Source organism: Chamaea fasciata, unplaced genomic scaffold (assembly GCF_029207755.1).
Source record: "Chamaea fasciata isolate MVZ Bird 193981 ecotype frontalis unplaced genomic scaffold, bChaFas1.0.hap1 SCAF_413, whole genome shotgun sequence".
Taxonomy (NCBI): Eukaryota; Metazoa; Chordata; class Aves; order Passeriformes; family Sylviidae; genus Chamaea; species Chamaea fasciata.
The window spans coordinates 59,112-74,139 of record NW_027094498.1 but is presented as its reverse complement, the minus strand read 5'-3'; the positions used below and the strand labels follow the sequence as shown (position 1 = coordinate 74,139).

Genomic DNA, 15,028 nt, shown 5'->3' with positions numbered 1-15,028 from the left:
AGTCCATCCCAGTACAAACCAGTTCAAACCAGTTCCATCCCAGTTTCTCCCAGTCCATCCCAGTTCAAACCAGTCCATCCCAGTACAAACCAGTTCAAACCAGTTCCATCCCAGTTTCTCCCAGTCCATCCCAGTTCAAACCAGTCCAGACCAGTTCAAGCCAGTTCCGTCCCAGTTCCTCCCAGTCCCTCCCAGTCCCCCCCAGTCCATCCCAGTCCATCCCAGTTCCCTCCCAGTCCATCCCAGTCCATCCCAGTCCATCCCAGTTTCTCCCAGTCCATCCCAGTTCAAACCAGTCCGGACCAGTTCAAGCCAGTTCCGTCCCAGTTCCTCCCAGTCCATCCCAGTACAAACCAGTTCAAACCAGTTCCATCCCAGTTCATCCCAGTCCCTCCCAGTCCATCCCAGTTCATCCCAGTCCATCCCAGTCCATCCCAGTTCCCTCCCAGTCCATCCCAGTCCTCTCCCAGTCCCTCCCAGTCCCTCCCAGTCCATCCCAGTCCATCCCAGTCCATCCCAGTACAAACCAGTTCAAACCAGTTCCATCCCGGTTCCTCCCAGTCCCTCCCAGTCGCTGGAATTCCATTTGTTTTTTCGTAATTTTTTCCTTTATTTTCCCGAATTCCCCCCAACTTCCGGTCACTGCTGGTCACTCGTGGTCACTAATGGTCACTGGTGATCATTGGTGGTCACTCCTGGTCACTGGTGGTCAGTGGTGGTCACTCCTGGTCACTAATGGTCACTGCGGGTCACTGGTCACTGGTGGTCACTGTTGGTGGTCACTGCTGGTCACTAGTGGTCAGTGGTGGTCACTCCTGGTCACTGGTGGTCACTGTTGGTCATTGGTGGTCACTCCTGGTCACTAGTGGTCAGTGGTGGTCACTCCTGGTGGTCACTGGTGGTCACTGGTCACTGGTGGTCACTCCTGGTCACCGCTGGTCACTCCTGGTGGTCACTGGTCATCACTTGTGGTCACTGGTCACTGTTGGTCATTGGTGGTCACTCCTGGTCGCTCCTGGTCACCAGTGGTCATTGCTGGTCACCGGTGGTCACTCGTGGTCACTGCTGGTCACTAGTGGTCACTCCTGGTCACTGGTGTTCACTGGTGGTCACTCCTGGTCACCGCTGGTCACTCCTGGTGGTCACTGGTCATCACTTGTGGTCACTGGTCACTGTTGGTCATTGGTGGTCACTCCTGGTCGCTCCTGGTCACCAGTGGTCATTGCTGGTCACCGGTGGTCACTCGTGGTCACTGCTGGTCACTAGTGGTCACTGGTGGTCACTGGTCACTGATGGTCATTGGTGGTCACCACTGGTCACTGCTGGTCACTGCTGGTCACTGGTGGTCACTGCTGGTCACTGATGATTATTTATGGTCACTCCTGGTCACCAGTGGTCACTGATGATTATTGGTGGTCACTGCTGGTCACTCGTGGTCACTGCTGGTCACTGGTCGCTGATGATCATTGGTGGTCACTCCTGGTCACTGGTGGTCACCGCTGGTCACTAGTGGTCAATGGTGGTCACTCCTGGTCACTGCTGGTCACTGATGATTCTTGGTGGTCACTGCTGGTCACTAGTGGTCAATGGTGGTCACTCCTGGTCACCGGTGGTCACTGGTGGTTACTGGTGGTCACTGGAGGTCACTGGCAGTCCTTGGTGGTCACTGGTCACCAGTGGTCACTCCTGGTGGTCACTGCTGGTCCCTGCTGGTCATTGCTGTTGGTCACTCGCAGTGGTCTGTGGTGGTCACTGCCGGTGGTCACTGTTGGTCACTCCTGGTCACTGTTGGTCACTCCTGGTCACTCCCGGCAGTCACTGGTCACTGTTGGTCACTGGCGGTCACTGTTGGTCACTCCTGGTCACTGGTGGTCACTGGTGGTCACTCGCAGTCACTGGCGGTCACTCCCGGCGGTCGTTGGTCACTGTTGGTCACTGGCGGTCACTGTTGGTCACTCGTGGTCACTCCCGGCAGTCATTGGTCACTGTTGGTCACTTGTGGTCACTCCCGGCAGTCATTGGTCACTGTTGGTCACTCGCGGTCACTGTTGGTCACTGTTGGTCACTCGCGGTCACTGTTGGTCACTGTTGGTCACTGGCGGTCACTGGCGGTCACTGTTGGTCACTCGCGGTCACTGGTCACTGGCGGTCACTGTTGGTCACTGTTGGTCACTGTTGGTCACTCGCGGTCACTGTTGGTCACTGTTGGTCACCGTTGGTCACTGTTGGTCACTCGCGGTCACTCGCGGTCACTGGCGGTCACTGTTGGTCACTGTTGGTCACTGTTGGTCACCGTTGGTCACTGTTGGTCACTCGCGGTCACTGTTGGTCACTGGCGGTCACTGTTGGTCACTCGCGGTCACTGTTGGTCACTGTTGGTCACTGTTGGTCACTGTTGGTCACTGTTGGTCACTGTTGGTCACTCGCGGTCACTCGCGGTCACTGTTGGTCACTGTTGGTCACTGTTGGTCACTGTTGGTCACTGTTGGTCACTCGCGGTCACTCGCGGTCACTGGCGGTCACTGTTGGTCACTGTTGGTCACTCGCGGTCACTCGCGGTCACTGTTGGTCACTGTTGGTCACTGTTGGTCACTCGCGGTCACTGTTGGTCACTGTTGGTCACTGTTGGTCACTGTTGGTCACTGTTGGTCACTCGCGGTCACTCGCGGTCACTGTTGGTCACTGTTGGTCACTGTTGGTCACTGTTGGTCACTGTTGGTCACTCGCGGTCACTGTTGGTCACTGTTGGTCACTGTTGGTCACTGTTGGTCACTCGCGGTCACTGTTGGTCACTGTTGGTCACTGTTGGTCACTGTTGGTCACTGTTGGTCACTGTTGGTCACTGTTGGTCACTGTTGGTCACTCGCGGTCACTGTTGGTCACTGTTGGTCACTGTTGGTCACTGTTGGTCACTGTTGGTCACCGTTGGTCACTGTTGGTCACTCGCGGTCACTGTTGGTCACTGGCGGTCACTGTTGGTCACTCGCGGTCACTGTTGGTCACTGTTGGTCACTGTTGGTCACTGGCGGTCACTGTTGGTCACTCGCGGTCACTCGCGGTCACTGTTGGTCACTGTTGGTCACCGTTGGTCACTGTTGGTCACTCGCGGTCACTCGCGGTCACTGGCGGTCACTGTTGGTCACTGTTGGTCACTCGCGGTCACTCGCGGTCACTGTTGGTCACTGTTGGTCACTGTTGGTCACTGGCGGTCACTGTTGGTCACTCGTGGTCACTCGCGGTCACTGTTGGTCACTGTTGGTCACCGTTGGTCACTGTTGGTCACTGTTGGTCACTGTTGGTCACCGTTGGTCACTGTTGGTCACTGTTGGTCACTGTTGGTCACTGTTGGTCACTGGCGGTCACTGTTGGTCACTGTTGGTCACTCGCGGTCACTCGCGGTCACTGTTGGTCACTGTTGGTCACTCGCGGTCACTCGCGGTCACTGTTGGTCACTGTTGGTCACTCGCGGTCACTCGCGGTCACTGTTGGTCACTGTTGGTCACTGTTGGTCACTGGCGGTCACTGTTGGTCACTGTTGGTCACTCGCGGTCACTCGCGGTCACTGTTGGTCACTGTTGGTCACTGGCGGTCACTGTTGGTCACTCGTGGTCACTCCCGGCAGTCATTGGTCACTGTTGGTCACTTGTGGTCACTCCCGGCAGTCATTGGTCACTGTTGGTCACTCGTGGTCACTGTTGGTCACTGTTGGTCACCGTTGGTCACCGTTGGTCACTGTTGGTCACTCGCGGTCACTGGCGGTCACTGGCGGTCATTGGTGGTCACTCGTGGTCACTGTTGGTCACTGTTGGTCACTGTTGGTCACTGTTGGTCACTCGCGGTCACTGGTCACTGGCGGTCACTGTTGGTCACTGTTGGTCACTCCCGGGTGACCCTGCGGATCCAGGCGCTGGCCCGGCAGACGTTGCTGTAGACGCCGGGCTGACCGCGCTGACCGCACACGGCCAGGCCCCAGGAGACCACGCCCTGCAGGTAACCGCCGCACACCAGCGGGCCGCCCGAGTCACCCTGCGACAGGTGAGACAGGTGAACACACCGGGGACACCTGGGACACACCTGGGGACACCTGGGGACACCTGGGGACACACCTGGGGACACCTGGGGACACCTGGGGACACCTGGGACACACCTGGGACGCACCTGGGGACACCTGGGGACACCTGGGGACACCTGGGACACACCTGAGATGCACCTGGGGACACCTGGGGGACACCTGAGATACACCTGGGGACACCTGGGGACACCTGGGGGACACCTGAGATACACCTGGGGACACCTGGGGACACCTGGGGACACCTGGGACACACCTGGGGACACCTGGGGACACACCTGGGGACACCTGGGGACACCTGAGATACACCTGGGGACACCTGGGGACACCTGAGATACACCTGGGGACACCTGGGACACACCTGGGGACACCTGGATACACCTGGGGACACCTGAGATACACCTGAGATACACCTGGATACACCTGGGGACACCTGGGGACATCTGAGATACACCTGGGCACACCTGGGTCACACCTGGGGGCACACCTGGGTCACACCTGGGGCACACCTGGGGCACACCTGGGGCACACCTGTGCGCTCACCTGGCAGGAGTCGACGCCGCCCTGGGGCACACCTGCGCAGAACATGTTGCGGGTGACGGCGCTGCCGTAGGCGCGGGCGCACTGCTGCGGGCCGAAGGTCTGCACCTGGGCGCACTGCAGGTCCCGCGGGAGCTTCGCTGCACCGGGGGGGGACGACAGGTGAGGGACAGGTGAGGGACAGGTGAGGGACAGGTGAGGGACAGGTGAGAGGGGAAAAAAAAACCAACCAAAAAAATTCCCGAGTTTGGGGCCCAAAATTCCCGGATTTTGCCCCATTTCGGGATCATTCCCGCCCTCTGTGGAACCCAGAACCTTCCTGGACCTGCCCAGGTGAGCTCAGGTGAGTTCAGGTGAGCTCAGGTGAGAGAAACCCCCCCAAAATTCCCGAGTTTTGGACCCCCAAAATCCCCAGATTTTGCCCCATTTCGGGATCGTTCCCACACAGGTGATGGCGGGACCCCAAAACACCTGCCCAGGTGTGCCCAGGTGTGCCCAGGTGTGCCCAGGTACCTCCAGGTGACTTGGTGGTGCCCCAGCCGGACACGCTGCAGTTCTGCCCCGCCCGGGGACACCTGGTGGCCACGCGGATTTTCTTGACGCGCGGCCCGAAGCGCACAGGTGAGTCCAGGTGCAGCAGCATGAAGTCGTTGTCGTTGCGGCGCCGGTCGTAGGCGGGGTGCACCTGCAGCCGGGAGACGCGGCGCACCTGGCCGGTGCCCGAGCGCAGGGTGTTGGTGCCGATCAGCACCTGCAGGTCACTGGAAGGACAGGTGAGCACAGGTGAGATGGGACAGGTGGGCACAGGTGAGATGGGACAGGTGGGCACAGGTGAGATGGGACAGGTGAGCACAGATGAGCAAAGGTGAGATGGGACAGGAGGGCACAGGTGAGATGGGACAGGTGACCACAGGTGAGATAGGACAGGTGAGCACAGGTGAGATGGGACAGGTGTGCACAGGTGAGATGGGACAGGTGAGCACAGGTGGGCACAGGTGAGATGGGACAGGTGAGATAGGACAGGTGAGAGCACACAGGTGAGCACAGGTGAGAGCACACAGGTGGGCACAGGTGAGATCGGACAGGTGAGCACAGGTGAGATGGGACAGGTGAGCACAGGTGGGCACAGGTGAGATGGGACAGGTGAGCACAGGTGGGCACAGGTGAGATGGGACAGGTGAGATAGGACAGGTGAGAGCACACAGGTGAGCACAGGTGAGCACAGGTGAGAGCACACAGGTGGGCACAGGTGAGATAGGACAGGTGAGCACAGGTGAGATAGAACAGGTGAGCACAGGTGAGATAGGACAGGTGAGCACAGGTGAGCACAGGTGAGCACACCTGGCCGGTGCCCGAGCGCAGGGTGTTGGTGCCGATCAGCACCTGCAGGTCACTGGAAGGACAGGTGGGCACAGGTGAGATGGGACAGGTGAGCACAGGTGAGATGGGACAGGTGAGAGGGGACAGGTGAGCACAGGTGAGCACAGGTGAGATAGGACAGGTGAGCACAGGTGAGATGGGACAGGTGAGCACAGGTGAGATAGGACAGGTGAGAGCACACAGGTGATCACAGGTGAGATGGGACAGGTGAGCACAGGTGAGCACAGGTGAGATGGGACAGGTGAGCACAGGTGAGCACAGGTGAGATGGGACAGGTGAGAGCACACAGGTGAGCACAGGTGAGATAGGACAGGTGAGCACAGGTGAGCACAGGTGAGATAGAACAGGTGAGCACAGGTGAGATAGGACAGGTGAGCACAGGTGAGATAGGACAGGTGAGCACAGGTGAGCACAGGTGAGATAGAACAGGTGAGCACAGGTGAGATGGGACAGGTGAGCACAGGTGAGCACAGGTGAGCACACCTGGCCGGTGCCCGAGCGCAGGGTGTTGGTGCCGATCAGCACCTGCAGGTCACTGGAAGGTGAGATAGGACAGGTGAGCACAGGTGAGATGGGACAGGTGAGCACAGGTGAGATAGGACAGGTGAGAGGGGACAGGTGAGCACAGGTGAGCACAGGTGAGATAGGACAGGGGAGAGGAGAATGATGGGACGGGTGTGAGGGATCTCCCTGGGACAGGTGAGCTGGGCAGGTGAGGTGGAGATCAGGGCACAGGTGAGGGGCTCCAGCACAGGTGAGGTGGGGCGGGTGTCACCACCCACCCGGGTGTGTCCAGGTGTGTGTGTCACCTCACCTGTCCAGGTGTGTGTCACCTGTCCCAGGTGTGTCCAGGTGTGTGTTACCTGTCTCAGGTGTGCGTTACCTGTCCCAGGTGTGCCCAGGTGTATCCCAGGTGTGTGTTACCTGTCCCAGGTGTGCCCAGGTGTATCCCAGGTGTGTGTCACCTGTCCAGGTGTGTGTTACCTGCCCCAGGTGTGCCCAGGTGTGTGTTATCTATCTCAGGTGTATCCCAGGTGTACCCAGGTGTGCGTCACCTGTCCCAGGTGTGTGTTACCTGTCCCAGGTGTGCCCAGGTGTGTCTCACCTGTCCCAGGTGTGTCTCACCTGAGCGGCTGTTTGCAGTGCGCGGCCGTCAGCACCCACCGCGCCCCCACCAGGTGTGTGTCACCTGTCCCAGGTGTGTGTCACCTGTCCCAGGTGTGTCCAGGTGTGTGTCACCTGTCCAGGTGTGTGTCACCTGTCCAGGTGTGTCTCACCTGAGCGGCTGTTTGCAGTGCGCGGCCGTCAGCACCCACCGCCCCCCCACCAGGTGTGTGTCACCTGTCCAGGTGTGTCTCACCTGAGCGGCTGTTTGCAGTGCGCGGCCGTCAGCACCCACCGCGCCCCCACCAGGTGTGTGTCACCTGTCCCAGGTGTGTCCAGGTGTGTCTCACCTGTCCAGGTGTGTCTCACCTGAGCGGCTGTTTGCAGTGGGCGGCCGTCAGCACCCACCGCGCCCCCACCAGGTGTGTCTCACCTGTCCCAGGTGTGCCCAGGTGTGTGTCACCTGTCCAGGTGTGTGTCACCTGTCCAGGTGTGCGTCACCTGTCCAGGTGTGTCTCACCTGAGCGGCTGTTTGCAGTGCGCGGCCGTCAGCACCCACCGCGCCCCCACCAGGTGTGTGTCACCTGTCCCAGGTGTGCGTTACCTGTCCCAGGTGTGTCCAGGTGTGCGTTACCTGTCCAGGTGTGTCTCACCTGAGCGGCTGTTTGCAGTGCGCGGCCGTCAGCACCCACCGCGCCCCCACCAGGCTGCCGCCGCAGAGGATCTGGCCCCGTTTGATCAGCGCCACCTGGAAGGGGCGCTGCGCCATGGAGCACGGCCGGCCCCCGATGATCCGCGACTCGTCCTCCTCGGGAACTGCCGGGGGGGAAAATGGGGAGAAAACGTGAGAAAACGGGAAAAAACGGGGAAAAACGGGAAAAAACGGGGAAAAAACGGGGGGAAAATGACAAAAAATGGGGAAAAAATGACAAAAAAATGGGGAAAAATGGGAAAAACAAACGGTGAAATGTTCTGTCAGGGATCCGCGACTCGTCCTCCTCGGGAACTGCCGGGGGAGGGAAAATGGGGAGAAAACGTGAGAAAATGGGAAAAAATGGGAAAAACGGGAAAAAACGGGGGGAAAATGACAAAAAACGGGGGAAAAACGACAAAAAAAATGGGGAAAAATGGGAAAAACAAACGGTGAAATGTTCTGTCAGGGATCCGCGACTCGTCCTCCTCGGGAACTGCCGGGGGAGGGAAAAATGGGGGGAAAACGTGAGAAAACGGGAAAAAATGGGAAAAACGGGAAAAAACGGGGGGAAAATGACAAAAAACGGGGGAAAAACGACAAAAAAAAATGGGGAAAAATGGGAAAAACAAACGGTGAAATGTTCTGTCAGGGATCCGCGACTCGTCCTCCTCGGGAACTGCCGGGGGAGGGAAAATGGGGAGAAAATGTGAGAAAACGGGAAAAAACGGGGAAAAACGGGAAAAAACGGGGAAAAACGGGGGGGAAATGGGGAAAAATGGGGAAAAAATGACAAAAAAATGGGGAAAAATGGGGAAAAATGGGAAAAAACAAACGGTGAAATGTTCTGTCAGGGATCCGCGACTTGTCCTCCTCGGGAACTGCCGGGGGAGGGAAAATGGGGAGAAAATGTGAGAAAATGGGAAAAAATGGGAAAAAACGGGAAAAAATGGGGGGAAAATGACAAAAAACGGGGAAAAAATGACAAAAAAATGGTGAAAAAATGGGGGAAAATGGGGATAAAACGGGAAAAACCAGAGAAAATTGGGGGGAAAATGGGGGAAAATGGGGAAATATGGGAAAAAGGGGAAAAAAAAGTGAAAAAATGGGGGAAATGGCCAAAAAAATGGCAAAAAGACAGGAAAAAAGGAAAATGGGGAAAACCGGGCGGAAATGAGGGAAAATTGGGAAAAAAAAAGCGAAAAAATGGGGGAAACGGGGAAAAAAATGGGGGGGAATGGTGAAAAACTGGGAAAAACTGGGAAAAACGAGAGAAAAAAGGGGAAAGCAGGAAAAATGGTAAAAAAATGAAAAATATGGAGGGAAATGGTGAAAAAATGGGGAAAATGGTGAAAAGACAGGAAAAAATGGGGAAAATGGGAGGAAAATCGGAGATGGTGAAAAAATGGGAGGAAAAAGTGAAAAATGGGGAAAAAAACGGGGAAAACAGGAAAAATGAGAGTAAAAAAGGGGAAATAGGGAAAAAATGGCAAAAAAGGGAAAAATGTGGAGGGAAATGGGGAAAAAATGGGAAAAATGGTGAAAAGATGGAAAAAAAAGGGGAAAAATGGGAAGAAAATCGGGAGATGGTGAAAAAATGTGGGAAAAAGGCGAAAAATGGGGAAAATGGGGGAAAACAAGGAAAAAATGGGAGAAATGGAGGGAAAAGGTTAAAAAAAGGGAGGAAAAAAGAGGAAAACGGGCAAAACCGAGGGACCGACCCCAAAAACGGGGATTGGGAATTTTTTGGGGAGAAAAAAGGAGATTTGGGGGGAAAAAAAAAATTTTAAAAAATGGGGAAAATCCAGGAGGGAAACGGGAAAACGATTCCTGGGTCGGAAGCGGCGGATTTGGGGTGGATCCAGGTGTGGTCACGTGACCCCCCCCCGAGCGGCCAATCGGGGAGGGGCGGGAGTTGTGACGTCATTGAGAGGGCACACCTGGGCGTGGTCAGGGTCTCCCACCTGCCCAGGTGAGTGTGGTGGGCGTGGTCAGGGTCTCCCACCTGGCCAGGTGAGCTGGGTGGGCGTGGTCAGGGTCTCTCACCTGGCCAGGTGAGTGTGATGGGCGTGGTCAGGGTCTCCCACCTGGCCAGGTGAGTGTGGTGGGCGTGGTCAGGGTCTCCCACCTGGCCAGGTGAGTGTGATGGGCGTGGTCAGGGTGCCTCACCTGCCCAGGTGTGATGGGCGTGGTCAGGGTCTCCCACCTGGCCAGGTGAGCTGGGTGGGCGTGGTCAGCGTCTCATTCTGGCCACGCCCAGTGGGAGAAGAACAAGCAATGGGGGGCCCAGGTGGGGCCGGGGTCACCTGAGGTCACCTGGGGTCACCTGGGGAAAGGGGCTCCTTGACCACCTGGACCCTGTGACCACCTGGACATTGTGACCACCCTGAGAGTGACCACCTGAACTCTGTGACCACCCTGAGAGTGACCACCCTGAGAGTGACCACCCTGTGAGTGACCACCCTGAGTGACCACCCTGCGAGTGACCACCCTGAGAGTGACCACCCTGAGAGTGACCACCCTGAGAGTGACCACCCTGTGAGTGACCACCCTGAGTGACCACCCTGAGTGACCACCCTGAGAGTGACCACCCTGAGAGTGACCACCTGAACTCTGTGACCACCCTGCGAGTGACCACCCTGTGAGTGACCACCCTGAGTGACCATCCTGGACCCTGAGTGACCACCGAGTGACCACCCTGAGAGTGACCACCTGGACACTGGGACCACCTGGACATTGTGACCACCTGGGCCATGGTCACCTGGACCCTGCGACCACCTTGACCACCTTGAGAGTGACCACCCTGAGACTGACCACCTGGACCCTGTGACCACCCTGAGTGACCACCCTGCGAGTGACCACCCTGACCTGTGACCACCCTGAGAGTGACCACCCTGCGAGTGACCCCCCCTGAGAGTGACCACCCTGAGAGTGACCACCCTGAGTGACCACCCTGAGAGTGACCACCCTGACCTGTGACCACCCTGAGAGTGACCACCCTGCGAGTGACCCCCCCTGAGAGTGACCACCCTGAGAGTGACCACCCTGAGAGTGACCCCCCTGAGAGTGACCACCCTGAGAGTGACCCCCCTGAGAGTGACCACCCTGAGAGTGACCACCCTGAGAGTGACCACCCTGAGTGACCACCCTGAGTGACCCCCCTGAGAGTGACCACCCTGAGTGACCACCCTGAGAGTGACCACCCTGAGAGTGACCCCCCTGAGAGTGACCACCCTGAGAGTGACCACCCTGAGTGACCACCCTGAGAGTGACCACCCTGAGAGTGACCACCCTGAGTGACCACCCTGAGTGACCCCCCTGAGAGTGACCACCCTGAGAGTGACCACCCTGAGAGTGACCACCTTGAGTGACCACCCTGAGTGACCCCCCTGAGAGTGACCACCTTGAGAGTGACCACCCTGAGTGACCACCCTGAGTGACCACCCTGAGTGACCACCGAGTGCCCGCCCTGAGTGCCCACCCTAAGAGTGACCACCCTGAGAGTGACCACCCTGAGAGTGACCACCCTGTGAGTGACCACCCTGAGAGTGACCACCCTGAGAGTGACCACCTGGACCCTCTGACCACCCTGAGTGACCACCCTGAGTGACCACCTGGGCATTGGGACCATGTGGACTTCATGAGCACCTTGACCATGAGCACCTTGACCACCTTGAGAGTGACCACCCTGAGAGTGACCACCCTGAGTGACCACCCTGAGTGACCACCGAGTGACCACCCTGAGAGTGACCACCCTGCGAGTGACCACCCTGAGAGTGACCACCCTGCGAGTGACCACCTTGAGAGTGACCACCCTGAGTGCCCACCCTGAGTGACCACCCTGAGTGACCACCCTGAGTGACCACTGAGTGCCCACCCTGAGTGACCACCCTGAGTGACCGAGTGCCCACCCTGAGTGACCACCGAGTGACCACCGAGTTCCCGCCCCGAGTTCCCGCCCCGCCCTGCGCCGGCCCTGCGTGACCCCGCCGAGGTCGCGACCCCTGTCCCCGGCGGCCGCCCCCCGGCCGTGTCCCCGCCCGGCCCCTGGGACATCGCGACGGGCCGACGGCGCTGCCGGCACCGGCCCCGACCGGTCCGGACTGGTTTGGACTGGTCCGGACTGGTTTGGACTGGTTTGGACTGGTTTGGACTGGTTTGGACTGGTCTGGACTGGTCTGGGCCGGGGGGGAGTTCCGGATCCTCCCCGACTCCGGAATCCGGCTCCGGGAGCTCCTCCCTGGGAATTCTCCCAGCCCTGGGAAATTCGGGAATCATCCCAGAGCCGGGAAATTCCGGAATTCTCCCACAGCCGGGAAATTCGGGAATTCTCCCAGAGCCGGGAAATTCGGGAATTCTCCCACAGCCGGGAAATTCGGGAATCATCCCAGACAGGAAATTTGGGACTTGTGTCCCCCAGGAAATTCGGGAATCGTCCCCTGGGAATTCTCCCAGCCAAGAAATTTGGGAATTCTCTCAGCACCGGGATATTTGGGAATTGTTCCTCTGGGAAATTCGGGAATCATCCCCTTGGAATTCTCCCAGGGCCAGGAAACGGGGGAATTGTTCCCCAGGAATTTTCCCAGCCCCGGGAAATTTGGGAATCGTCGCCTGGGAATTCTCCCAGGGCCAGGAAATTTGGGAATTGTCCCAGACAGGAAATTCGGGAATCATTCCCTGGGAATTCTCCCAGCCCCGGGAAATTCGGGAATTCTCCCAGACAGGAAATTTGGGATTTTTCCCAGCTGGGAAATTTGGGAATTGTGTCCCCCGGGAAATTTGGGAATGGTCCCCAAATTTTGGGACTCCGGCCCCGAGGGGGTTTCGGGAATCCCGGGATTGGCGGGTTTGGATCGGATCCAAAGTTTCGGCTGGAGAATCCCGGGAATTCCGATCCCGGGTGGATCCCAGATTTCTCCTCCTCGGAAATTCCCGGCGGGAATTCTCCAAAAACCCCCCAGGAACAAAAACCAAACCCCAACCCCCGATTCCGTTGGCTCCGGCCCCAAATCTGGCGAAATTCCCGGAGATTCCGGAGGAGGAGGAAAAATTTCTTCATCCTCCCTCCCCCGTACCGAAATTCCCGAAAGAAAAATTTCCCCGAAATCCGTGAAAAGAATTCCCCCGAAATAATTCCCGAAATAATTCCCGGATATAAAAAAAAAAAACAAACAACCCCCCCAAAAATTCCAAACTTTTCCCACTCACGCTCCTGGCTGCCGGTTCCCTGCGGCCGCGCCGGGACGACGACGAGGAGGAGGAGGAGGAGGATGAAGGATCCGTGGGGAGCCATTCCTGGCGGGAATTAAAATCCCAAAAAAAAAAAACCCCAAAAAAATCCCCCCAAAAAATCCGGGATCAGCCGCTGGGAGCGAAGGGGTTAAAGGGGCGTGTCCCTCCCCTCCCCTCCCCCCCAGGGGGGATCCCCGTACCTGCCGGAGGGGGCGTGGCCACCAGCCAGGTGCGATTCGGGGCCGATTTGTTTTTTTTTTTTTTTGGGAAAAAGGGGGATGGGAATTTTGGGATTTGGGGATGGATCAAACTTCCCCCCCCCCCCTCCCCCTCCCCCACCCACCCTCCCCAAAAATAAAAATCCCGGGAATTTTTTTGGAGGAGGGATTTTTTCCCCAGGAGAAAAAAAGCGGGATTTGGGCGGGGTTTTTCCCCCCAAAAAAAAAAGAAAAAAGAAAATCCCGGGAATTTTGTTGGGAACGGGCGGCGGGAATTCCGCGGGCGCGGGACTCACCTGGACGGAGCGCGGCGCCGGGCAGAGCCGAGCCGGGCCGGGCCGGGCCGGGCGCTTTATAGCGCGGGGGAGGGGGGAGGGGTGCGTGACTCAGGGCGGGGGAGGATCCCCCGGGAGGATCCCCCGGGATCGGGCGGGGGCGGGGAGGGGGGAGGGGGGGGGAGGGGGAGGGGCAGCCGCGCCCCCGCACCTGAGAGCCGCGCTGGTCCCGATCCCGATCCCGGTTCTGATCCCGGTTCTGATCCCGATCCTGGTTCTGATCCCGATCCCGGTTCTGATCCCGGTTCCGATCCTGATCCCGGCTCTGATCCCGGTTCTGATCCCGATCCCGGCTCTGATCCCGGTTCCGATCCCGGTTCTGATCCCGGCTCTGATCCCGGTTCTGATCCCGATCCCGGTTCCGATCCCGGTTCTGATCCCGATCCCGGTTCTGATCCCGATCCCGGTTCTGATCCCGATCCCGATCCCGGTTCTGATCCCGGTCCTGATCCCGGTTCTGATCCCGATCCTGGTTCTGATCCCGATCCCGGTTCTGATCCCGGTCCTGATCCCGGTTCTGATCCCGGTCCTGATCCCGGTTCTGATCCCGATCCTGGTTCTGATCCCGATCCCGGTTCTGATCCCGATCCCGGTTCTGATTCTGATCCCGGTTCTGATCCCGATCCCGGTTCTGATCCCGATCCCGGTTCTGATCCCGGTTCTGATCCCGGTTCTGATCCCGATCCCGGTTCTGATCCCAGTTCTGATCCCGGTTCTGATCCCGGTTCTGATCCCGGTTCTGATCCCGATTCTGATCCCGATCCCGGTTCCGATCCTGATCCCGGTTCTGATCCCAGTTCCGATCCTGATCCCGGTTCCGATCCCGGTTCTGATCCCGATCCCGGTTCTGATCCCGGTTCCGATCCCGGTTCTGATCCCGATCCCGGTTCTGATCCCGGTTCTGATCCCGATCCCGGTTCTGATCCCGGTTCTGATCCCGGTTCTGATCCCGATCCCGGTTCCGATCCCGGTTCCGATCCCGGTTCCGATCCGGGTTCTGATCCCGATCCAGGTTCTGATCCCGATCCCGATCCCGGTTCTGATCCCGGTTCTGATCCCGATCCCGGTTCTGATCCCGGTCCCAGCCCAGCCCAGGTGTGTGCCCCACCCCCCTCAGGTGTGACAGGTGACCCCCAAGTGACCCCTCCATTGACCCCCAGGTGACCCCAGGTGTGTCCCCTCAGATGACCCCCAGGTGACCCCAGGTGTGTCCTGCACAGGTGACCCCCAGGTGTGTCAGATGTCCCCTCAGGTGTCCCCAGGTGTGTCCCCCCAGGTGTCCCCCGTGTCTCCAGGTGTCCCCTCAGGTGTCCCCAGGTGTGTCCCCCCAAGTGTCCCCAGGTGTGTCCCTCAGGTGACCCCTCATTGTCCCTCAGGTGTGCCCAGGTGTGTCCCTCAGGTGACCCCTCATTGTCCCTCAGGTGTGCCCAGGTGTGTCCCCCAGGTGACCCCTCATTGT

At 58.4% G+C, this 15,028-nt stretch overlaps 1 protein-coding gene across 1 annotated transcript; it reads right to left on the bottom strand.

Moving 5' to 3' along the window:
• Positions 1-3,411: 3,411 nt before the first annotated feature.
• On the bottom strand, positions 3,412-13,109 carry LOC136305445 (kallikrein-14-like). The gene is made up of 7 exons (XM_066208701.1): positions 12,993-13,109; positions 7,747-7,909; positions 6,473-6,524; positions 5,951-5,992; positions 5,123-5,441; positions 4,613-4,749; positions 3,412-4,026 (listed from the first exon to the last, which is right to left on the bottom strand). Exons 1-7 carry the CDS (start codon positions 13,075-13,077, stop codon positions 3,877-3,879), a joined length of 948 nt encoding a protein of 315 aa, XP_066064798.1. The 5' UTR covers positions 13,078-13,109; the 3' UTR covers positions 3,412-3,876.
• Positions 13,110-15,028: the final 1,919 nt, after the last annotated feature.